The sequence below is a fragment of the Amblyomma mixtum genome, chromosome 2 (genome assembly GCF_055824585.1).
Source record: "Amblyomma mixtum isolate Tamu chromosome 2, ASM5582458v1, whole genome shotgun sequence".
Lineage (NCBI taxonomy): Eukaryota > Metazoa > Arthropoda > Arachnida > Ixodida > Ixodidae > Amblyomma > Amblyomma mixtum.
Window position 1 is genome coordinate 256311969 of NC_143013.1, and position 25956 is coordinate 256337924.

General features: G+C 47.0%; 1 protein-coding gene across 4 annotated transcripts in view; it reads left to right on the forward strand.

Moving 5' to 3' along the window:
- Positions 1–22348, forward strand: part of LOC149363620 (rab GTPase-binding effector protein 1-like) — a 59250-nt gene extending 36902 nt beyond the window's left edge. For 3 of the 4 annotated variants that reach the window (XM_089573603.1, XM_089573602.1, XM_089573604.1), the window contains 7 exons: positions 1611–1811; positions 2783–3022; positions 8319–8508; positions 14954–15120; positions 15918–16034; positions 18562–18672; positions 19318–22348. In XM_089573603.1, the coding sequence (XP_089429729.1) occupies positions 1611–1811; positions 2783–3022; positions 8319–8508; positions 14954–15120; positions 15918–16034; positions 18562–18672; positions 19318–19485 (1194 nt within the window). In that variant the 3' untranslated portion in view covers positions 19486–22348. The remainder of the gene's footprint in view (positions 1–1610; positions 1812–2782; positions 3023–8318; positions 8509–14953; positions 15121–15917; positions 16035–18561; positions 18673–19317) is intronic. The other variant, XM_089573601.1, reaches the window with a different exon arrangement.
- Positions 22349–25956: the final 3608 nt, after the last annotated feature.

Sequence of the window (25956 nt, forward strand, 5' to 3'; positions counted from 1 at the left end):
CATCATCTGCAGAAACCACCTGATCAGCAATTTCTTGGTCGGTCAGTTCGGGCGCCACAGCCAAGTTGTCATCTGCACAGATGAATTCCTCGAACATAACGTTCGGAACCGCCAGCTGACGCCATGTCGTCTCGCCGAAATTGTCCGCTTGCCTCCCAGTTGCATGCGGAAGCTTTCAGCCTACTTCTCGCAGTTCTCGGCGCCAACGGCTGCTTCTTCGCCAGACATGACGTGGCAAACAATCCGATGGCGGTCATTAAATCGCTGCAGCCAGCCACTGCTTGCATGAAAGTCATTGTGGCCTCAGACGGAAGTGAGACTTCTCGCCTTCATTTGAAGGGCGGCACCAGACACAGGCAGGTTAACAAGGCATCTTCAACATCGTGTCTTGCTGTCATTCTTCACAGCGCCTGCAGAGTGGGCGTTTGCAATCTTCTGCCTTGCGCTCAAGATAACCATCTTATCTAGATAGATAAGAGTGCTAGGTGCAACACCGAAGTCTGCGGCAATGACTTTTCCTTGCGCCCGCTGTCAACTGCCCTGAACATCTTTATCTTCGTTTCAAGCGAAACTGCTGTTTGTTAAGACGCGTTTTGCTGTGGCGTCTACAGATTGAACTGCAGAGATAGCGCGCGCGGGGCGCGGGTCGGAAATTGCGACGGCGGGGGTGGCCGGGGAGCGGGCGTCGGTTCGATCACGTGCCAGTCACGTGCTAGGCAGCCGTTGATGCTAGGTTCTATTCGCTCTCCCTAGATGGCGTTGCGTGCGGAAGCGCGGGTGATTCAAACACATTTTAGGTGCGCGCGCTTCAAAAGATCAAAATTTAGCGTGTTTTGAGATTTTTTCCTACTTGTTTGAGCATTTTGAGCCCCGTGAATACAAAAACTGCTTTGTTATAACCGATACAGTGTCAAATTTTGAATTTTTCGTTTCGTTATACAGATAGAACTCCCTTAGAAATAAAGCATGTCCAACCAAACTTTTATTTCACTTCGTTATATCCGATAATTCGTTGTATCCGTGTTCGTTATAACGAGGTTCGACTGTACTTGTATCAATTGTAGTTAATTTTGGTACTACACACCTGAGTAGCTGGCAACTTGGGTCACATGTGAAATTACCTGCACTGTGAGGTTACTGTAAGAAAGGTTACTGCATAACCTTAATGTACTTGCTGTGTAACTTTACTATAAGCAAGGCTATGCATCACAATGGGCCGAAACGCATGTTCTCTAACTGGGTTCTGCAGAATACTTGGTTCCTTGAAGTTCTTATTGCCCAAGCACCTAATCCATACACGCCTCCACCCCGCAACTCCTTTTATTCACTTTACTTTGTGACTATTCATAAAGTAAAGCAGACTGTTTCACTTTGCTGCTTGTCACTAACAGTAATTGATTTTGGGCATTTTTTGAGGGGCTGTATGTGTGCCTTTTCTTTATTGCATGCATGTCAGGCAGGAACGGGTAGAAGGCAAGACATGCAAGGTTTTCCGAGACCGGAGACCAGAGGCAGCATCTGTCCAAGCAGTCTTCTGCCCGTGATGGCAGTTCTCGTTTGCCTCTCTCTCTCCTAATTGGCTTCCCCCCTCGCTCGTCCCCCCTGTGCAGCTGAAGCGCCTGCGGGAGCGGCTGTGCCAGCCCTGTGAGATGTGCAGCAACTATGAGCTGCAGCTGCAGCAGGTGCAGCGGGAGCTTGACCGGCACACCAAGGAGCTGGGCACGGCCAGGCAGGACCTGGTCCACGAGCGGGACCACCGCCAGCAGCTGGAGCAGCGCTTTGCCGACTCGGCCACCGACGTGCAGCACCAGGTCTCTTCTCTCTTCTCTTTTCCTCACGATGCATGGCCACAGAACCCACTTTCCAGATTTCTCCTTAGCTCTGTAATATTCCTTGAAGAAGGGTTTAACAACTCGGTGGAGGCGAGGGGCCCATCATGTACAGTCGGACTGGAATGAAACATGGACATTGCCTGTGAACAAAACGGACTGTTTTACTCGCACACTTTCAGCTGCAGTATGCAACTAGCCTGATTACTGTTTCTGGGAAAAGGGTCTACTGAAGTACATATTCATAAACCAGTTGTAAATAAATATCTCGCTGCAAAGTAGAAAAGCGTGGCATACGTGTTTCTGTGTTTCATTCTGGCTTGACTGTGCCATGTGCACTTGCACGAGGGCCACACTTTTCTTTTCTTTCCTTTTTTTTTTCAGTTTCTAAAGTTCTGGCCTGTATGCAGAGGCAGTCTTTCGCTATTAACCTTTCTGACCCCACATCTAAAAACATTTTGCTGCCGCGGTGGCTCAGTGGTTGTGGTGCTTGGCTGCTGACCTGAAAAGACGTGGGTTCGATCCCTGCCGTGGCAGTCGAATTTCGATGGAGGCAAAATTTTAGAGGCCTGTGTACAGTGCGATGTCAGTGCATGTTAAAGAACCCCGGGTGGTCGAAATTTCCGGAGCCCTTCACTACGGTGTGTCCCATAGCCTGAGTCGCTTTGGGACATTAAACCCTATAAACCAAAAAACCAATGTAAAAACATTTTTCTTCCCGTTATCTAGACTGGCTTTGGTTGTCGGTGCCTTTCTGGAGAACTCTGGAACTCTTCATTGTTTTTGCTGTTACCAGTGCTTAGGCTTTGTTGACACCTCTGGTGACGCGGTTATCCTCTGGGCCACCCATTGCATTCAGAGTTCCTGTACTAACATTCGAACGTTTGCTCGAAGCTGTTCTCTTCTTAGCTGGCCTAGCGGTCAGTGACGCATTGTGGTTTGCTGTCTGGCAGATGTCGGAGCTGCAGTCACGGCTGAGTGCCTCCGAGGCGGCCCTGGCGGAGACCCAGCAGGCGCATGCCGAGAGCTCCCAGCAGGCCCAGCAGGAGCTGGCGCGGCTGCACTCGCAGCTGGTGGCCCTGCGGGACCAGGCCCAGAGGCTGGAGGAGGAGAACAACCAGCTGCTGGGCCGGTACGTGGCCAAGGCACGGCAGCTGCAGGATGAGCCCATCAACCTGCCCGACTCCCTCGAGGTGGGTGCATTCATTCGGCTGTGCATTTTTCTGTCCTCGTCATGACCTCCTCCTTCACGGTAGCCAGCGCCTGGGTTCTTCCCGTGGCAGCCAGTGGCTCAGTGGTTAAGGGGGAACACTGGTCTTGAAAAGAAAATTTTATTAATTTAGTCATAGTTGTGAAATTTTCAGGGCACATGTATTTTTGTGCACTGATTCTAGATATGTCATTTAATTTCGTGTAAAGCAATTCCTTGAGCACTTGTGCACCTTTTATGCAAGTATCTTGCGGAGAGTTTTGAAGAAAATTTGCTGCGGGAAACTCGCTGAAATGTATGCCATTGGGTTCTCTTGACAACAAGGAATACAATAAGGGTAAAATTATCATCCTGGATCTCATAGAACTTGAGTTGTAGGGTACTGAAGCTGCCACTTCAGAAACAGGAATACAGTAGCCGACGGGTAATTCGGACTCCAATAATTCGGACTTGTAGGATATTTCGGACTTCAGTGAGGCACCGTCAGCCACCCCATAGAAGCGCATACATATTCGCGACGGATATTTCGGACTTTAAAAGTCCGAAAGTTCGATTTTTCGGACTAATTTCAGTCGCCTGCAGGCCAAAATCTGCCATCTTATCGGCTTTTCGCCGGCACAACAGGCGCCATCTTGGATTGAGGTGGATTGGCTCTGCAGTTGGATTGGCTTGACATGGTTTCGGTGCCCCATTTTTGCCAGTAGAGGTCCCTGCAATTTCTGCCACTTCGAGGTGGCAGTCGGATTGTCATCGCCGTCAACCTGCTTTTGTCGCCAACGCTGACGCGGGTAGCTATCCCTTTGTGCTTTGTCTCATACGTTCGCCATTCGCCGTGTTGTCACACGAGTTTCTCCGACCGCGTCAACCGAGTGGCGCGCCGTCAATCCTTTGGCCGTTTTGTGATTGCGTCCGGCGGTTCCTTGCGTCCGGCGGTTCCACCGCTCTGAACGAAAAGTGCCTCATTTTTGCGTGTTTGACGAGCGGTGTGGTGCGCACTCGGGCTGTGGACATGGCCCCGCCGGTGCTGCCGGGTCCGTCAAAGAAGCGTGGGAGCTATTCTACCATGACCCTTGAGAAAAAGGCAGCGATCATAAAGCTAGTGCTGAGTGGGCGAACGCAAGCTGACGTGGCCAAGGAGTTCGCACTGTCGAAGCAAACTATTTCGGATTACGTGAAAAATAAGGAGAAGATTTTTTCCGCCTTTGAGGCGTCCCACAGCAGCAGCCAGAAGAACGACAGGAAAGGCGACCACCCCGAATTGGAGAAGGCCTTGTTACTCTGGCTTAAAGCTGCTTTAGCGAAAAACCTTCCAGTGTCGGGCGACACGTTGAAGGAAAAGGCAGAGACCCTGGCCGTGAGAATGAGAATTGAAAAATTCAAGTTCACGGACGGATGGCTCCGCGGTTTCAAGAAGAGACACGGTGTGTCTTTTAAGAAGATGTGCGGGGAGAGCGGAGCCGCCAACCCAGCCACGGTAGCAGACTACCGTCAGACGAAGTTGAAGCCCTTGTTGAGCCAGTACAGCCCGGAGGACACCTTCAACTGTGACGAGACCGGCCTCTTCTTCAAGATGTTGCCTGACCGCACCCTCTCTTTTTCGGGTGACTCCTGTTCAGGGGGCCGCCACAGCAAGGAAAGGATAACAGTAATGGTAGGTGCAAATGCCACTGGCACTGAGAAGCTGCCACTTCTTGTGATAGGCAAATCAAAAAATCCTAGGTGTTTTAAGGGCGCGAAGAACCTTCCCGTGTGGTACTGCAGCAACTCCAAGGCATGGATCACTCATGCTTTGTTTGAAGATTACGTGCGTCGACTCGACCGAAGTTTCGAGCGGCAGGGGCGACAAGTTATTATTTTTGTTGATAACTGTGCGGCTCACGGCACCATCGACAACCTGAAAGCCATTCGGCTCGAATACCTGCCACCAAACACCACCAGCGTGCTCCAACCAATGGACCAGGGGGTGATCAAAAACCTGAAGGTGCATTATCGGACCCGTCTTCTGCGGCGCACAGTCCTTTGTTTTGACAACGGGAAAAAGTACGCCACGGATCTTTTTGCGGCGGTTAGCATGCTGGCTGACGCGTGGAAGGCAGTGAGAGCGGAAACAATTGCTAATTGCTTCAGGCACGCTGGATTCTCCGCCGATGAAGTCGATGACGTAGAAGACTGCAACGATTCTGAGGATTTGACTGCAGACAGTGGCGAAGACCTCATCGTTGACCTTCGCGGGAACGGAATGGACATTCCAACGGGCTCCACGTTCCGCGAGTTTGTTGAAGTGGACGACGGCCTCGATATGTGTGCGGACCTCACGGACGACGAACTTGTACGCCAGGTTCTTCAACCTGAAGACGAGTCGGACTCCGACGACGACTCGGGCGGCCTACCACAGCCATCGCTTGTACAAATTACGAACGCTGTGAACTTGCTGTCCAGCGTGTACAGCGAAACGACAACTTTGGCGCAAATACAAGCGCAAATCGTCGCCAGCAAAAGAAATTTGCCGCAAGGTAAAATCAGCGACTTTTTTAAGCCGATTTCCTCTGATTAAAGTGATTTTTTGTGCTTCACGGATTTTTCGGACTGTTCGATTATTCGGACCATTTTTCGGGTCCCTTCAAGTCCGAAAAAACGGTCGGCGACTGTACACACTTTCCTTCTCATTGGGTCTTAGATCATTTTTTTTATTTACAGACCAAATGCAATGAAACTGCATAGACTTATTCAGTTTTTCTGCTGATTTCAAATATGCAATTTGTTTATTTCTAGGCCAATTACAGTATAATCTCGTTACTACGACCCTCACATTAACGAATTTTTCATATTTACGAACTTTTTCAAAATCCCCGCCAAAATATCTATATTTTCAATGTAAAAATATTTCACTACTACAAATTTCAAAATACCGAACATTTCAGAATAACGAGCATAATTTATTTGCCCACCTATTGTAAATGCACCTCATTATTACGAACTTACCCCGGAGAAGTGAGCCGACTCCCCGAGAGGCACACGCTAACTCTGCTAATCGCCAAGGGCAGGCATCCGATACAATCCAGTCCAATCCGAAGCCGCCTCGCAACCGGAAGTTGGCTCGTCTCTCCCCCTCCGTTTTTTTTTTCTCCCACGGTGTGCCACGGCCGGTCTCGACGCGCGCACTCTCTCCTCTCTCCTTAAGAGAGAGCGAGAGAGCGCGCGCGTCGAGAGCGGCCGTGGGTGTGCATGTGACTAGACTACCTCCGCGCTTTTCTTTTTTTGTGTGCGGCCGCCGCGAACGCGAGGCCTAGTCGTTTCTCGCCGCTGCGTGTTGACTGTGCTGACGATGAATTCTGCGGGCGCCAGCGTCAAGATGAAGCGACGGCAGTTCACGCTTAAGGAAACACATCGTTTCGGAAGCGCCTAGTGCAGCGCTGTTAAACCTTTGGCTCGGACTCCCGACAGCCATAAATGTCCGCCAGGCTGCCGAAATGGTAACTGGGGTGTGGTGGAACGTAAAGGCCTCGACCATCAACAACTGCTGGAGGAAAACTGGCCTGGTGAAATCGCCGCTTCACACAGAAGACTGCGATGACGCTGATAGCACGGATGACGACAGCGCAAAAGAGGTGCGGACTGAAGTCACTGAGAAACTTTCTGTAGACTCTTCTGTAACTTTTGCCGACTACGCCGAGTCGGAAAATGCTGCCCCTGACTGTAGAAGACATTGTGAGCAGCATTCGCGAGTATGGAGAGCACGGCGAAGAAAATGAACTGGACGACGATGCCGACTCGCCGCCTGCAGACCAAGCGGCCGAACCTGTGTCTAGTGCGGAGGTTCTTGCATCCATAGGCAAACTTCGCACATTCATCGGACGTTGTAGCGATGTGCCTGATTCTGTGCTCCAAAAAGTTGACGTTGAAGAGTTCGTCCTGGGGCGCCTGTGTCGCACCCGCCAGAATCACGGATTTCTTCAAATAAACGAGCGCTGAACTTCTCGTTTGCGTTCCTGTTTGAAAATTACATAGCTTGTCGTGTGCCCTTCCTGAAGGTACAGTATTTTCATTGTCCAGTAATACTACTACCTTTTTTCGCGAGTCTTTCGTTATTACGATATTTCAAAATAACGAACGATTATTCGCGACCCCGCGAAGTTCGTTGTATCGAGATTTCACTGTAGTTTCCGAGATATTAATATATATCATGCCATTGTCTACTCAAACAATAGAAAAAAAATGGGCCACCAGAAATTTAATTTTAATGTGTGGGTAGATACTACAAAGTGTGAGGAACGCAACGCTGGAAGCAGTTTTCAGTTTTTTGTCTATGTGGACAAATGGGCTTAATGCGCTCGTCTACTGAGCCCGAGTACCCGGGTTTGAACCCGACCGCGGCGGCTGCGTTTCAATGGTGGGGAAACACAATAAGGCGCCCATGTGCTGTGCGATGCCAGTGCACGTTAAAGATCCCCAGATGGTCAAAATTATGTTAGCTCGTATTAGCGTGTTCCTCAGTTTCGAGCCGTCATTGGTGACCACAACCAACGCCACTTGCTTCCTGCCTCAGCTGGCAGATGGCAAAGTGGAGAGCATTCAGGGGAGAGTGAAGATGAGAGAGGGTGGTAGGAAATGGGTGCCAAATTGGCACGACAAGGAAATCACCCTCCCCTGAACTGCAGAGGAGTGAGAAAGAGAGAGGGGGTGGGAGGGGATGGCTGGCCTATTGGCTTGGGTGTCTGCTTCGGCTGCAGGAGGTTGTTGGTTCGAAACCCACTGCAGGGTATCACTACAGTCCTGGGTGAGTCCGGGTTCACCACTGGCTTTCTGGTTTCGCGAGAAAAAAATACAGAGCTTGTCTGAGAAATTCTTTGCTGTCACACCAAAGCTAACACTCAAACTTGTGTTACACACATGTAAACGTACTGCGATTTCTTTTTCTTCTATGAATGTGTGCTTGTGCGGCGATGTGGGGCTGCCACATATGGGTGGCTTAGGAGCTCATTAGAAGCAGTGGGTGAAACAGCATTCAGAGCATAGCCATGCCATTCAAGACTTGCGACAAGAGGCGCAGTCATGATGCTTAGTGAAGAATTTGTTTTCAGAAGAGTTTTTTTTTTTTTTTGACATAGAAACCAGCCTTTTGCAGCAAGGGGAAAGACTAAGAAAGAAGTCTACTTGTCAGCACTGTATTCTCTCCGCAGGTTTTGTTGTCCTTGTGATTAGTACCTTGGGCAATTTCAATGCTCTACTTCAGTGGGTGGGGGAGATATGTGACATTTCTGTTGTCTTGTTGCGTGCAGGAGCTTCGGTTCCAGTGCCTGCAGCTGCAGGAGGACCTCATCAAGGTGCAGCTCGACAAGGAGACCCTGGAGGAGAACCTCCGGAGCCAGATACTGTTCCTGCGCGACCAGGCCAGTTCGGAGCTCAACTGCAAGCAGCAGATCGAGCGCACCCTCACCCACGAGGCCGACCAGCTTCGCAGGCAGCTAGGTGAGCTGGAGACCTGCCCTCTGCATGAGATGCATGAGATTTGCGTTTAGCATTGGGAGCTTCATCGCTGCTTCTCTGTAAACTATTAGTGCGTTGTCACATGGCTTGTGAATTTTGCCATTTTTTTTTTTTTCAGGGTGATTTATTTTAATGCTTCTCTCTCTCTTGGTGCATTATGGTCATGTGTAATAGTCGGTGCTCAGTGTCCCAGATGGACTTGTTTTATTACGTCCTTTCTTTGTTGGAGATTGTCATGTTTCCGTGTGTTTCTTTCTTGTGTTTATTATTCACTGCACAAGGTAGATTGAAAGAAATGGCAGTCAGGGCAAGTTAAAGAACCCCAGGTGGTTGAAATTTCCGGAGCCCTTCACTACGGCGTCCCTCATGGCCTGAGTCGCTTTGGGACATTAACCCCATAAACCAAACCAAAGAAATGGCAGGATTGCTCTGCGACTTTGTTTTTGTACATGTTGAGGTCAGAATTTGATCAAATGAAACAAACCCTTATTGTTTTCAGCCTTGAGCTAGTGTCATTTCTTTCAACAGTATAGATTATGCAAATTTTGTCTTTTTTTTTTTAGCCCTTTTGCCTTACTGTTTTCCTGTGAAAGATCAAGCTCCCCTATTTGTGCTTCTATGTTCTTAGGTGACAGGAGGACCACTGTCACTTGGCATGTGAGTTAGTGCATTGGTTATAGACGCAGCACCAAGGTTAGGTAGGCTGCATGGTTTGCGCCTAAGTGAAGAGTTTAGGGAAACAAAGGGCTTCTTGTTGTTCTCCTTTCCTCCCAGAGGTTCCTGGTGACTGCTACCTGTCCTCCTTGTAGTGCCTGTCTGCCGGCAGCCCTTTCCTTCCGCCCCTTTCTTCCGCTTTCTCCTCCTCACACCTGCCTGCTGCTGGCGCTGCTGCTGCTGCCTGTGTCCACCTGTGCAGCATCCTTGTGCATCGCACATTGACTGGGATTGGGATACAGGATGCCTGGCTTCTCATCTTTTTCTTTCCTTTTCTTTTATTGGACACATTTAAGTTACCCATCTGGTGTGGTGTTTGTATATAAGAAACAAGCACAGCTCTTCTCTCACAATGCTTGGATTGTTTTGCTTTGCTTTTTGTTTTTCTACCTGCCTTTTTTTTTTGCTTTCTCTTGTTTGACCTGCATGTCTATTGTCTTGCTTTTTTCGGTGCTGGTTTATGGATGTCGAGAACTAGCATTGCATTTGTTGCTTGTGTGCTCACTGTTGATTTGCATGTCATTCACTGGGTGTTGGTTTGTGCATAATATACAGTCTCTGTTAACTGTGTGTGTCTTATTAGTGACTGTGACTGCACTTGGGTCCCTGGTTGGGGACCTGCTGGAGTGGTTATGTGGCGTGTAAGAGTGCATCTTGAGGGCTCTGCCTTGTTGCTTTTATCAGACTGCTGTCAACCTTCACATTCAGAGTGCAGTGCTGCACTGCACATGCCATTTCTTTGTTCATTTATCAGGGGTACAGCTGGCTTTGTTGTTTGTGTTTTAAGAGTGGTTTCGTGAAGGAATGTCTGCTGAAGCTGACACTGCTCATTATCAGGACTATAAAAAGTTTCGGTGCTGTCTTCTGGCCACGCAGCACATATAAAATTACTACTGTATACCGTATTTACTCACATAATAGGCGCACTTTTTTTTCCAGAAAATCCGGCTCAAAGTTCGGGGTGCGCCTGTTACGCGGGGTAAAATTTCCGGAAGTTTTTCGACTCTCAAAATTGAACACACCGCATAAACACACTCATGTACGGGCTGCGCCCCGTTTTCCCGAAGAAAATATTACGACCCACGCGGGAATAGCCTTAGAAATGCACGCACTGAGGGCTCTGCGATCAGCTCCGGCTGCGCGCAGCGGGCGCTTGATCGCGGAGGCCACACACGCTCACTGGAGCTTCCAGACGCCGCCCATGGACGGCGCCCGAGGCCAAGCTCATCATATCATCAATGCTTTCTTTTGCCGCGAGCTTTCGCTATCCATATCGCCATCAGCATCACCAGCTCCAGTTTTTTCGTAGCTGTCAAGTGCCGGGATCTGCGGTAGCGCGTTAGTTCATCGTGGTTGTGGCTTTGCCGCCGAGCGTTGCTGTTTTAGCTCGACGGGCAAGCACCTTAATAGCTACACGGCTGGGAGTTTGCTTTCAAACACGGCAAGCGTGCGGCAGGTCGGAAATTCGGCGTGGCCGAGAAGTGCGGCAGTTTGCGACTGCGGCGTGCCTAAATTTTCGTACGCGACTCCAAGCGCCGAGGTTTTCGCGGGCCTAATACCCCTGCCACACGGCAAATTTAATGTCATTCCCATCGAATGACATTCGTTCAAAACGACATTAGTTTGCTGCCACACGAGAAAATCTAATGTCATTCGATGAAAACGACATTAGGTATCGAATGAGTTCCCTGAACACATTCGCCTGCGACGTCCGAGCTAATGTGTTCCCTCGACACCAGAGACTTGGTGAGAATATACACCGAAAAGCACGATTACAAAAACGTCACAAGCACTGTAATATTTCCGCGTCCCTACGATTGTGCTGTCGTTAATTTATGTATATAAAAATGCCAAATAGAATTGGAAAAAAATAAAACTCACTCTCGCTACCAGCCTTGCGTGGTTAACATTCACAACATGGCGACGCCCAGCTCGCCCGCTTCGGATCGAATACTGCGTCGCCGCTGCATTTTTCGACTTGATAGCTTGCTCTAAACGGTTGTATTCGCTTTTTTTTTCTGCATTCTCATCCCTCCGTAACAATATAGGTTTGAAATATCATTCGCTTTTGAGATAAATTTCAGAATTTCTTGATGCTAGGCTTAACTATGTACGGCGTACACTGTCGTCATAGCAACGACCCCGAGCGAAGTATTTCTCCAACTTTGCACTAGAATCTACATTTTCATTTCATCCAATTGATTTACATAAAAAAAAACAAAGCCTTCGAATGCATTCATTACTGCCGTTAATAAAAGAGAAAAACGTTTTTTCGGCACTCAGTCCAGGAGGTTTGACTTGCTATCGTCTAGATGGCGCCACAGTATGTTATGCTTCTCGCGCGCTACGCTAGTCACACCCAACCACCGTGCTCCCTACTAAAACTGTTGTGAGGACGGGCGGCAGTGCGCGCAAGGTGCGCCCGTAGCATGCGCAAAGCTTTTGCGGACGCACAGCTAATACTGTCTAATTTCACCATAGACAGCATTTCACAATATGACGTCCGCCATTTGCCTGCCGCCGCTGGCTGAGGTTTGGCTTGGCTTGGACTTGTGGTGGATAGCAGTGATCAACACGTTATTGAAATCAACGTTTTTAGATCCCTCGCACAGCGCGCCTATCTAAATACGTTGATTAAAATGAAGATGAAGATTTTAGAATCGGTTTCCATTAGCAAAGCAATACTTTTTGCAACGTATTGAAGCATACATCGAAATTTTTGTATGCTGTACTCACTGTACTCTTTTTCCATCGCAATCGCCATCATTTGCAAATGACATTAGTTTTTGCCATGTAGCAGTGCGCAGAAAAAATGACATTAAGTCGAACGAATGTCATTCGATGGGAATGACATTAAATTTGCCGTGTGGCAGGGGTGTAAGTCGGTAACGTTTCCGGCTGGAGGTGAAGCTTTCCAAACAGACGTTTAAAGTGAGCACCCCTGAAAACTCTGTGCGGCTATTCTACGCAATGTCGTTGTACGTTCTGTGGGTCCGCAGTAGCTGCGACGGCAGCAGCACTAGTAGGGACTAGTAGTCAGTTCAGCAAAAACTTTGTTAAAATAAAGATAAGGGAGGGGTGGGGAGAGGCGTCGGCTTGCAATCGTGTAAATACAGTATTGATCACAGTGCCAAGTGCGGGGTGCACCTATTATGTGCGGAAATAAAAAAAATTTGATTTTTCGCAACCAAACTGGGGGTGCGCCTATTATGGGAGTGCGCCCATTATGAAAGTGCGCCGATTATGAAAGTGCGCCCATTATGAAAGTGCGCCCATTATGAAAGTGCGCCCATTATGGGAGTGCGCCCATTATGGGAGTGCGCCCATTATGAAAGTGCGCCCATTATGGGAGTGCGCCCATTATGGGAGTGCGCCCATTATGGGAGTGCGCCCATTATGGGAGTGCGCCCATTATGGGAGTGCGCCCATTATGGGAGTGCGCCCATTATGGGAGTGCGCCCGTTATGCGAGTAAATACGGTATACTCGTGTAAGGACCACCCACATGTAAGGGCTGCACACCCAACTTGGCTGCTGGTAATTAAAAAAAACAATAGCTTATGTGTGCCTAATTTTGCCCGTGTGGTATGTTACACTGGAAGCTGATAGATGATAACTGCCTGCGACACTTGGTGCGACCACGCACACGTCGCCCTGCACACTGGACTCCGTCTAGAACCGTGCCTCAGCGTTGCTAACTTGCCTTGGGTGCTTGGCGTTCCCATCATAAGGGAGAAGACGTTATGCTGTGCAAAAAACTAGATTTGGGTGCAGCCACGCTAGTGGCGTGTTTCCTGTGGCAGTGCAGTGCCTGCCAGGCTCGGGCGATGTGCACTGTAGTTGTACGGTGTTTGCCCAGTATCGCTAGGCCTAGCCTGCTTCGCATTGCAGCTGAAGCGAAAGTGCTTTGAATCTAGGCATGGTCAACCATAAAAGATCTAACTTTATTACCGTTTTGCCATCATACAATAACCTCACATTAAAATGAACATATAACTGATTTCCGCAAGGCCTTCTACAGTGAAGCCTACGCAAAAGCAGGCCACGCGAACGCTGTCTCATGCTGACTGCTGCAGGTCGCAGTCATGATGCACGGCTCTGAACCATCAGCCGAGACGTCATTACTGTGAGTCGAGTGCCGGATCTTCGGAGGATCTTGATCTTAACTCAGAATTGTGACGTTTGCCAGTAAACTGATCTAGAAACCGGTTTCATTTTATGTGGCTAATACACCTGTTGTCACCATTCATACTTTCAGTGCATTATGTATTTCAAGGATTCGCCAGGTTTTCACTAATTCATCTTAAAAATGCGTGTGACGGCATGAAAAAGGGACACATAATCGAGACTGCTGTAGTTAGCAAAATTTTATGGAAAAATGCCGGTCTCGTGTAAGGTCCGCACCTCGACAAAATCATGGAAAAAAAGTGCGGCCTTTGCACGAATATTATAGACGGTATTAATTAACTTCACTCTGACATGCACCAGTGTGCATCTGAATGTCGTTCCTTGCACAGCTGCCAAAGTTCGCTGAGGTCCTTACTGCGTGGGGTAAATCCTACGCCTGGGCTTCATGCGTGAACTGCATGTTAAGACTTGGTGTTTAGAAGGAAACGTGGAAAGCACGGAAGACGTAGTATCAACATTTTTCACTGACTGGCAGCAAAAATTAGGAAACCCATGGTCTACAGCTTTAATTTCATACGATCTCCTTTTAGAGAATTCACTGCCGGTGAGCTTGTCTTGGCGTTTCTGGAATATTCATGTTAACATGTTTACTAGTGCTTACACAAGCAAAATGTTCATCTTTGAATTGCCATTGATTAAAGTCCACCATTTGCATGGTTTTGTTTAAAGCGCTTCTCTCTCATTTATATTTTGTTATTGATGTTCAGAGGTCGGGGAAGGATTTCTGGATGAAGTGGTTAACGGAGTTACTGGAACAGGGTCTAGAAGAAATAAATTACTCTTCAGGTGTGAATTCATAGCATTGCGACTTCATATTTGATGTTCGACAGCTGCTTTCAAGGAAGAAAGAAAAAAATAAGTCGTGCAATTACAGCACAATTCTTAAGTAGCACCTGATTTGAACCAAGGAGTCATGTGGATGCACAGTTCGGGAGTTAGCAATGTCATGATGTCTACTCTCATTTCTTACACCATCCTAGTCATGCTGAGTGCAGAGGCCGGAGACCATAGTCTCCAGTGATATGCACATAATGTCTGGTTATGTTGTGTCTTACTGGCACAGTACATTTCTTGAAATTTGGAGCCAGAACATTGGCGCCTATGTTTTTTTTTCTCATTAAAGACTGCCATTGCACCCTCCTGGAATTGCTCTCACATGCTTTGCATGCCTTTTATGGTTTACATACGCCTTAACTGTACATTTGTAATAAGGGAGTAATTACTCAGACGTCCATACGGCTACAAAGGAAAGCTAAACAACTTTAGTTAAAGAAAAATTCGTCCTGGTCTGGGGTTCGAACCCGGGACCACCGCTTCACCAGAGCAGTCGCTCTACCAATTGAGCTAACTGGAACGGCAAGCTTATGGTAGGGCGAGAGCGAATTGATCAATAACTCGAAGTGGGAACAGCGTTGGTCAAATGTAAAATAACTGTAAATGTAAATGTAAAATAACTGTACATTGTTATCTCAGTGGCTGTCACGTATGAAGTGGAGGTGCCTAATGCTGTCCGTGCACCCTTTCAGACCAGCTGATGGGCGTCCGTGAGGAGTTGGAGAAGGAGCGACAAGTTCGGGAGGAGAAGGAGAAGTGCCTGCAGGCCTCTGAGGCCCGGCTTGCCCAGCTGACAAGTCAGCTGGAGGAACGCGTGGTCTCGCTGCAGAGGGGTCACGACCAGCTGACCACCACAAAGGCAAGCCAGTGCAGGCAGAGGAAGTCAGGCTGCCATCCCTTTCTTTTTATCGCAGATTTTCTGCTTATGGCATTGGTGGTGCAATTTACAGGCTAGCAATGACCGAAGCAGAGCGAGAAGTTTGGCATGTTGGTACTGGTTAATCTTGATTGAAGGACAGCGCAGAAAAAGACGAGACACTCGTGTGTTCCTTCAAGTGTCTTGTCTTTTTCTGCGCTGTCCTTCAGTCAAGATGTAGCAAGGACCTTCGAGGCTGTTTTTTTTGGTGTCTGGTGTCTGGGAACAAATGATGCCAGCTATCTCTGGACATTTGTCTGAAAAAAATGATCAGGCCCTAGGGCTCTGCTGTAATTGCTCCGAATCATTAAGTTCTGAACTCAAGTTGTGCATTCATCAAAGAAAGAAAATTGTGCCTTAGCCGGATGTGGAATGAATGCTGCTACGAGTGTGAAATAACCGCTTACAGATGTGTGTGGTTGGGTCGCGAGCATGTGAAGGCAGCGCACCTGTAAAAGTTATCATCTTGTGCTCGTAGCTTCCACGGCACTTTGGGGAGTTAGATGGAATATATCTGCAGCTGCATTTCCACTCATTGGTATTTTGAAGAGAATGGTCGTAAAGAAATGCTTTGCCATGGACATGTGTAGTTTCTTTCCTCCTCGACTGGTATTGGTCATTCCTTTCTTGAAGGTGCTCTGTGGGAAGCCTGGTGCTGATTGTCGCCACTTGACTGGTGATGCATGGGATATCGTCTTGCTTGAGGTTGTTGAAATCACCGTGGTTGGCGCTGCGTGCAGGAGAAACTGGAGGAGGAGGTTCAGCGGCTGAGAGGTCGAGTGCAGACCCTGCAGGCTGAACTGGACAACAGCGAGGCGGTCCAGCGGGACTTTGTCAAGCTGTCACAGTCACTCCAGGTAGCGTACACTGCTCCCCTGCCGACTGGAATGGTTGCACATTTAGGGCTCCATCTGGTCAAAGCAAGAACTTTCAGTCTGTAGCTTGTTAAAGGGACACTGAGGAGAAATTGAAGTTGACTTGCATCGACAGAATACCAGCTCCTGATTACAAAAACGCCATTCATACTGACAACAAAGCTCCTGTAACATAGAAAAGAGCAAGAACCAAAATACAGGTATCGCCGCCACAGGCCAAACTCGCAAGTACAAGCTTCATGGCGTCATAGAACAAAACAGTGTTGCTAGAACCAATAGTTCTAGCAACACTAGGACACGAGAAGCTACGAATCACTGAGGCGCAGCAAATGCATGCGCAAATCTCCTTGATGTCGCCAGTTGGCGCCACGTACCCGATAGCTACGCGCGCTCCTGCAGCGCCGGGACCAATCAGCGCTTGCTCTCAGCGGTATGGGGGCTCCCGGTATTCCGCTAACGGTAACAAGGTACACGGTATGCTAAAGGCGTCTATTTGCGAGAACTTCGTTGACGACTTCGAGAATGGGATCCATTGTAACGCTGGCAAAACGCCGGTGCAAATGTAAACGAAGCGACGGCCGCAATAGCCGATAGATGCCTTCAACGTGCGGCCGGCGGTAGCTTTCTTTTCGGCTGCTGCTGGGCCGCACTGCTGGCCGCCAGAAATCACGGAGTCTGCGTTACGTCATGTGTTTCACGTCACTTAGTTCTGTGTCGTCACAGCAGAATCCCAAGTTTGAATCAGAGCGGCGGGAAAAACTATTTCAACTTCGAATCCAAATTTCTTAGAAATAAATGCATCTTTCGCTGCCGGCCAAGTGGCAACAAAGCCATGAAATGCCGAACTATCGGATTTTGGTATTAAAAAAATATTAATACAGCTCTCCTCAGTGTCCCTTTAATATGCTTCTGTGTTCAATCAAGTGGAGGGACACGCTGGCTTGTTGACCTTCTTCAACCATGAAGGAAAATCTGTGATTAGGGGCGATTAAAAGCTGCTAATAATTTTGCAAATTTGAACAATTTGAGTCAGTGTTGTAGTTGGTCCGTTGTGTCATTGTACTAAATTCATGCTAGGCTTACCTTTTGCAGACTTTTTATGAGATGAGATGCGATGGGACCTTGTGACTCTGATGTGTTTAAGAGGAGTGCCTAAATTGTTGCATTATGGTGGGTGTATAGGGAGTGCTAGTAAACCAGGAGTGAAGTGAGCGTAGATGTTGAGAAGTTCTCTTGGTTGATCTAATAAGGGCTAGAAAAGAAAAACATATTCAGGCATTAATAGCACTCACAATTAACCATTCAGCTGTTGTAGTTTCTAGCCTCTTACGTGACTGTCTTTTTTGTCACGCTAGATGACCTATTGTTTGCTAGAGAGGGTCCATAATGCTCATACTGTTAAAGAAAGGAAGTTAACTTTTTATTTGGGTTATGGGGAATAAGTGGCGGCGGTACTTTTTCTTCTTAGAATGTGGGCTGCGTTGTGGAAGATTGTGCTAGGAAATATTGTGGACGAACCTCTGAAAGACAAAATACTACGAAAAAGTCGTCCTCAAGTAACATTGTGCATTGTGCAGCTAGGGCTCAGTGCTTTTATCTTAGCTGCTAAAAACGGCGATGACCACCAACTGAAACTAACCTGTAGAGGCTGTAACAGATTTGCTATGAATGAAGATGGCTGAAAACAAAAAGCATTCCAACGGCAAGTACAATCACTATTCCTTACGCACGGTCACTGGGTTATCCTTATTGTCACTGAGTTGTGCCAACCAGTGGCGAGTGCTGAGGTTCAGGACTGTTGACACTTTGCAGCAGCGATTCTTTGCAAGTTTCTGTTGTGGGATCACTGCTACTGTAACATTGCTTCCTGGAAAGGTGCTCACATCTTCTCTAAATGAGAGAGAGAGAAAACTTTTATTTGAATTGAGGAAGGTTGCTCGAGCAACTTGGGTGGCACCCGTAGTCCAAGGCGCGCCACTGGCTTTAGCTGACTGCCGGACTTGCTGAATCCAGGGTCTCGCTGGTCAGGGCCACCTCCCACTGCTCATATGTCGGGTTGGATACAGTTAAGTGTTTTGGTTTTGTTGTGCATTCCCACGATATGTGGTAGAGCGTAGGGCAAGCTCCACACCAAGGGCATGTATTCTGATATTGAGTGGGGCTAATCTTGTGTAGGATGAACAAGTTAGGGAAAGTGTTGGTCTGAATTTTCCTCCAGTCTATGGCTGCGGAGGAGTCTAGTTTTATGTGAGGGGGTGGGTATTTTCTGCGCTCCAGCCGAATATGTTCTAATCTGTCACCATAGGTGCTAGGCATGGGCGTGGGGTAGGGATGAGGATCCGCCCGGGTTGGTTAAATCTCGGGCTAGATCGTTGGCTACCTCATTTCCAGCTAGTCCTTCGTGACCAGGTGTCCATGTTAGTCTGTGTGTTTGGCTGAGATTGCCAAGTAGCTGTGTTGCTCTTGAGGGAAGCCTGCCATTAAGAAAGTCTCTCTAAATGGGCACCAGGTGGAGCTGGAGAAGATCCGGCAGTCTGACAGTGAAGTCCGATGGCAGCATGAGGATGACGTGAGTGAGTGCAGCGGCTGCAAGAAAGCCCTGCATTCTCGCAAGGAGAAGGTGAGCGTGATCATTCCTCACCTGTTTTGTCACTTTTTTTAGAGTAAAATTAGATTGAATGGTTCTTCAGGGCCCTGAAGCATTTTCTGGCCATGGTAGGTAAATCCTACGAATTGTTAGATCTTGTGCTCATAGCGAAATTGAAAACAATTCGCTGTAGTGGAAATCCTGTCGCTGCAGCATTTGTTGCCGTGTAATAAATTTAGCAGTTGGTCAAATGGAGAGCGCATTGTAAACATGAGACTTGGGAGAATAATTCTAATAGGTATTATTCAAGGAATAAATTAGTACACAGCATTTTTGAAAAGTACTGCTGAACAGATATTATACGATAAAATTTGAGCTGCTGGAATTGTAACTCATCAGCGAATGCATTTTCAAATTGGATGGGATTTTGTTTATTCCTTGCAATTGTATGATTGGTTCCATTAATTAGTAGTTTGGGGGTAGACATCAACTTAGTGTTGCAAGTATTATGCGGTGTGAAACTGCAATCGCAACAATATTGCCCCACAGGTTCACTGTGTGTCTGGATGGTGCTGTTTAGAAGCCTTTTACCTGCGTTACATATACGCAGCTTGACTGCGATCGAAATGGCACCTGTCTGAAATTTTTTTCTCTTCCTCCCGTCCGATCGCTTTGCAGCCTCACTGCAGCCACTGTGGCAAGATCTTCTGCACCGACTGCCTTGGCCGGGTGGTGCGATCGGGCCCCAAGCTGCGGCCCTTTCCCGTCTGCAATGTCTGCCATACCCTGCTCGACCGCGACACCGCACCCTACTTCAGCAGCGAGCCACCCCAGACACCCAGCTAGGCTCTTCTCATTTGCGCAGCCCAGGCTCCTCACCTTCGCACTCTCATTCCCGAGAGGAAGCCGCTTTAGTCGTCGGGGCTGCCTCGCCCTTCTTTTTTGAGGCCCCAGTGCACCGTTAGTCTACTACTACGCGGGGGCTGGTCGTTGTCCACACGGGCACCCACTGTGCCCTCCAGGTCACCGAGTTCTTCCAGCGCGGTCATCTCATTTTGCCGGGAAACGGGCGCAGAAAGCGTGGCCGAGACGAAAGTGGTCATTCTTTGGCACTGTCCATGCATGACAAGTTTCAGCGATGCTGAACGAGCTATTCGGTTGAAATGCAGGCAAGCTCTCGCGCTTTGTTTGCAAAACACGTTGCTGTTCGTAAAATCAGGTAAAGGTGGTGCCCTTGACGTTTGGGCAGGCATTTTATTGACACAGGTGTTTGTTGTTGTTTTTTTAATGGAACGAGCGTCAGAATGCTTGGCCTGTGGAGCTTGGGGCATATTTTGTGATGTTTTGTTCCATTTTCCATCCTTTTCATCCTTTGTCATTCGTCTTGGCTTCCTGGTGCGACGTAGGTCGTGGCAGATGACACCAACGGCAGAGGACTTAAAGGAGGGGAAAACGAAATGAAATGTTACAGAACACCGTCTCTGGGCTGTGTATCACCTGAACTGCTCTTGTATTACTGTGTCATCCTGGCATTGTTTGCATACCTGGCATTATATGGGCTGACAAGTTGATGGCTCTCTCAAATGGGGGTTGTCATGCATTTTTAGACACGCGAGGTGTCTTTGAACACGTGGAATGGCTTGTTTGTGTGTACAAACAAGCGTTTGTTTTTATTTTAGGTGTGATGTGGCTGTGAAGGTCTCGCAGAAGAGTGCACGATAAGCCGCTCAGTATGCACGGACAGATGAAAGTCGAAGGTTTAGGTTATACGAAATGGTTGTCAGTGTATAGGCTGGCTGAAGCTCAGAAAAGCTTGTAAGAGATTTGAATGTTTGTGCACCTGTTAATGGACCGTTAGCAGCACATTGGGCAGTACGGGGGTGAAACACTTTGCAACTTTGTTAATGTGCATTTCTCGCCCGCTGTTATTTATTCCCGAGAGCTAATCATTGTTCCTCAGTATGCATGCTATTTATGTTTAAAAAAGAAAAAACTGTTGGTTCCGCTACTTTGGGAGTGCAATCCTGACTGCCTTCTTTGGAGAAAGAAACGCTGGGGATTTTTAATGTCTTGCTTATTTTTTTCTTTTTCTCAAGAGGTGACTTTAGGTGCGGCGAGAACGGGGAGGGAGCACTCGTCTCTTGGAAACTGGAGACTGGGAAATAAAAGTCGCAGTTTGTTTGGCAGCTTTAAAGGGGCTCAGAAACACTTTCCGAGGAGAGCTCATCAATTCGCTCATTCACTGCGTTTTGTTGTCATGGAAACCTGAGCCAAATAATAACTTTCACACGCAGCAGAGAACCCACAATCACGGGCGGAAGTTGACAAGCCCTTCCTAGCGACTTTTTCATGCTCGCAGCCTCCTCCGTCGCTCGCACCTGCTTACACAAGTTGAGGAGTGGCTATTCAGTACAATCTTTCAGATGACAGGCAGCTAGCATAGCCACGGCCAATAAGCCGCGTAGCTCCAGCGGATCAGGAAGCTCCGTCCCCGGAGATGGGGCCGGCGGAAGAGTGCCGACCTTCCATCGTGCAAGGAAGTGACAAGAGGAAAGGGAAAGGCGCGGAGACGCTGAAATTCAAATTTTGACTACACATAACTTACCTTCTGCAAAGCGCATTAAAAAAATTCTTTCTGGATAATATTCATGAAGCGGAGTGCTTTAACATCCAAGGCATACCGCAGCTTTATTATAGAGCCCGTTTCAGAGCCCCTTTAAACGCAGCGCATTTTTGTTGAGGGGCAGGAGAATGCAAGTATGGTACGGGGCAGATATTGGTGTCTTTTGCATTGTAAATGCCTAGAAGGTAGATTTGCACCCGTGCAAGTGGTAAGGAATTGAAAGACGTGGCACAGTCGAGGCATTGCCCCTCTCTGTATCACAGTCCAATCGTAATTTGTAGATGTCTCTGCTGCTTTGAAAGGAGGGGTGCGGCACACTATGCGGGCAACTGCTCATCTCTGCATATTCTTGTGGAGAATCAGAGCCATGTCATTGGTTATGTTTAGAAATCTAGCTACACTTTTGTTAAGCTTTGGAGTGTATATAATCATCACTGCTACAAAAATAGGCATGAACAAAGTTTTCTTATTAGTTGAGCAATGCTATTGTTGCACCTAGGCCTTGTTAAGGAAACAGATCCCCGGCGCATAGCCTTTGCCAATGTCTTAATGCGCTGCTTGGCAGTTGCTCTTCTAACAGTTTAGTCTCTTCAGCGGCCTCACTCCTTCGGGCATTTAATTAAATCGCTGGAATGCATGTTGGTTTGTTGAAGGTCTAGGAATGATCCTTTGCCTGCAAAACATCACCTATTCCTTTGTTTAAGTATTTGTTGGATGGTTATGCTGAGTTTGCAGCACTACCTGTCTGCTTGACTAGGCTTTATTGTCGGTTATTTTTATAAAATTTATTTATTCTAAACATGCTTAGTTTTGTAGGGAACCTTGGCTAAAAGTAATACCAAACTGACAATTTTAACTGGTGTGGTGACCTGGCTTCTAATTTCAAGGTAGTTTTGCGATTGCAAAGCTCTGCAAGCTGCTGCGGTATTGTTTTTAAAGTATTGTGCGCTTTCTGTCTATTGTAAACTGTAGCTTTTTTTTCTTTTTCTGGAGGGCTGCAGTTTATTTGTAACATTACTAAAGAAAACGTTTGTTGATCATTGGCTTATCTAAGTTGATTTTCAGATGGAAACAAAGTAGAAAGAGTGTTCTTTTTTTTTTTTTTTTTGCAGGTTATTTCGCCGATTGCAAAAGCAGTTCTGTGTGTTATGTGATTCGCCAAGGTTATAACTTGAGCTCTCTGACTAGCTCACCTGACATAGTGGCTTTTGTTACATTAACGAAATTTTTGCCGCAAACTGCCTGTTGAAAATATTTGCAAGTAACTAAGTAAAATGGCATGTGTGGCTTATGGATTACAGCCACTGGCTGATGGTGGAGACAGATGCAGATTGAAATTCGCAACACACCTCTTCGCTGTGGGTTTAAAGGTGTAAATTTAGCAAAAACGAGCTTGCACCATGGTCTGCTGTGTTTATTTGGACTGTGTGCTTTCAAGCCAGTTATTTGCCTGCCACTTGTGCGTTATGAGTGGTCATTAATTATTCACCTCGTTCAGCTCGCGACTGTGGTATATCTGGCTCTCCCTGTTCTCGCTCGTCGTTTTGTTCTGCTTTCCTTAGTCCCGAAGAAAACCATGTGATAGGCATGCACGTAGACGAGTGTATGCAGCTGATGTGTGGTATGCTAAGCAGACAGCAGGCTCTGCCTTTGTTTTTATTTTTATAGTTACTCTCTAGTTACATGAAGTTTTCCTGTTTCAGTACCTAAACAGGAGGGGCTTTCTGTGAACCAAAGGCTTCTTTTAGTGTACATAATTTCCTGTGAGTGGGCAAGCATTTTTGTCAAGATTTTCTCTTTTCCTTGCACGTAAGATGCACGCATGTTTGCAGATGCACGCTGTCGTGTTTTATCCATTGCTTGAGTGCAGCTGGGTGCCTTTTATTTTTCTAGCTTGGGACATACAACACCACGTCAGCAGTTCAGAACCTGAAGGTCTGTGACTGCTAAGCAGCTGGTCTTATGGGGTGTGCTTTGACGGGAACAGGCGCAGTCCCGGTCAAAAGTATACAGCCCAAGGGATTTGCTTCTAAGCTATTTAGCGGTGCTCCCTAGCACATCTAGCAGCCCAAAGCTTGAGAGGTTTGAGGACGCAAAGTCATTTCTAGAGGTTACGGTCGTTGAGGATGAATAACGAGGCACACAGCAGGCCTCACAAGCAGATCCCTTGGGCCGTTTACTTTTGGCGGGGGGTGTACATTCAATACCTGGATGGCATTCTGAGTCAACATGTTCTAGATGTCAATCTCTCCAAGCAGATGTTGGTCAACGTGTTTGCGGAAGTGACTGCTGTGTGCTACGAGAGACTGATCACGGAAAGGTTCTTGGCTAGTCTTTGACAGGCTGGAGATAGGGTAACCATGTTATCTTTTAATCATTGGGTGTCGTTTCATTTTGAAAAATTTAGCGCGACACACAAGGACAGAAAGAGTAGACGACACGAGCGCTGACTAACAACTGGAAGTTTATTCGAAAACACGTAGAATTATAAAGGAAGAAAGTGCGATAAAATCGTTGGTCAAAAACCAAAAGAAGAAAACTAAACACAACAGTCACCGCCAGCTCCTGCTATCAAGACGCAAAGCACTTGTCCAGATAAGCTACCTCTTTTTCCCGTATAGTAACGGACGGTTTGGCCACGCACGTGTTATGAGCCTTGGCGATACTATATGCCTCGTAAATTTCCCTACACAACACGTTGTCACTCTTGTACACAATCGTAGTGTTGTCCAGGTTCGGCGAGCACTTGCTGGTCCCGAGATCCTTGCACTCACGGCAGTGCAAAACAAGGTTCGAAGACACCGGTTTCCTGCAGTCCAGTGAATTCTTGTGCTCCTGCAGCCGCACATTGATGCACCTGCCCGTTTGGCCGTAATACACCTTCCCGCAGGCCAATGGCACCTTGTACACAACCCCCTTTTCGCACTTTCTTCCTTTATAATTCTACGTGTTTTCGAATAAACTTCCAGTTGTTAGTCAGCGCTCGTGTCGTCTACTCTTTCTGTCCTTGTGTGTCGCGCTAAATTTTTCAAGATGTATGTTAACCAACTCGCCCAATCTGCAGTATCGTTTCATTTGCTTGTGTTGACCTAAGATATTGTTTAGAGACCAGCCGTTGGTGTGGTTGTTGAGGGAATGTAAACGTGTCACAAAGCTTTCAGAACTCTTATCATGACAAGTATGACCTAATCCAGCATTTTGTGAAATGCAGTGTAGTCCGGAGCATTTTCTTGTTCATGCATTGACAGGAAGTGTGTCTATGCTTGTCACGAATTTCATTGCATCCCTTTTCATTTTTTTTTTAATTTTACCCCAAAAAGGGAAGACTTTGTCATGAGTTGGGCGCCCCAGTAATTTTGTGGTGGTATGGAGTAGTATCATTTTCATAGTTATGCACATTGCACGTATACACAACTTTTCCTATATGGGCCTAAACAAGAGTCTTATTCATGACTTGCCTTTGTTGGCAGAAATTTCTGTATGTGTTTTCAGGCCTCTGTAGAAAGCAATTCATTTCAAACGGAAGCTTTTTGGGTGCTCGAGGTCTGCCTTTGTTGTGTGCATTTTAGCGGGGATGTTGAGGGAAAGACGTTTTATTTTGCTCGGTATAGAACCTACCCTGCTTGCCTGCTGTATACTATTGTGCTTTTGCAGCAGTGGTTTTTTATCTGCAGACACACATGAACAATCAAACTGAGGAAATGAAAGAGTGGTACTTTGGTGGTAATGAAGCACATACATGCAATTGAGTGACTCCTTATCATAGATTCTTGCTCTGCTTATTTGCAAGAGCGGCTCACTTGCATCTTGTCTCACTGTTATGTCAAAAACCTGCAATTCACTGCAATCATTTTAGCCGTTGTGATCATGCTTTGAAAGAGCATGTGAATGAATTGAAATGTGTATGTGGGGAAGTGACGTGATTGTTGGGATGTTCAGTCGAGACAAATTTTGCGGAAGATGGAACTGAATCTGCATGGTCATTTAATTGCTGTCGCAGCAGAAAGTTGAATTCTGGGGGCAACGTGAGGCTCGCAGGTACGCATTTTTAGGTTCAAGGGTCACCTTTTGCTCATTTGCTTAAAAGCGTATGTTTTTAATTGCTCAACTGTTAATATAATGATATTGTTGTTTTTTAAGCACTTTGCATAGGATGAATTCTGTCTTGGCGTTTATTTATCACTTTAAGAATGTGCGCATTACAAAGTGGTCATCTGTTTTTAGGAATTTGGGTAGCTTTTGTTGATTACATGCAAGTATACAGTATGAGCAGCACTTTTTATCTCAAGGCTTCAAGCAAGCAAAGGATCGAATTCAAGCTTGGAGAATGTTGTTGTTTCAGATGATGGCTGTATTTCAAGCAATTTTAAGCCGCTGGTTCTGTATGGATGATATGAAGCTGTCTAGGAAATGCTATTTCAAATGTGCGTGTTTGATTTTGATGTGACTGCAAACTGTGTCAGCTTGCACAGTGTTGTAACACACGTGAAATTTCGGTATTCTTTTATTTCTATACTGGTTTTTTTATTTGGCTTATTGTGATTGTAAATATGTACAGATTGAAAAAAAAATCGGCATGTTCTCCGTGCGTCGTTATTTTCTTTCAAAGCTCCTGCCATACACGTGTGCCTGAATGGTTTGGGCATTTTGTCAGAGATAAAGCATGGCACACTGCCATGCTTGAAGTGATGGTG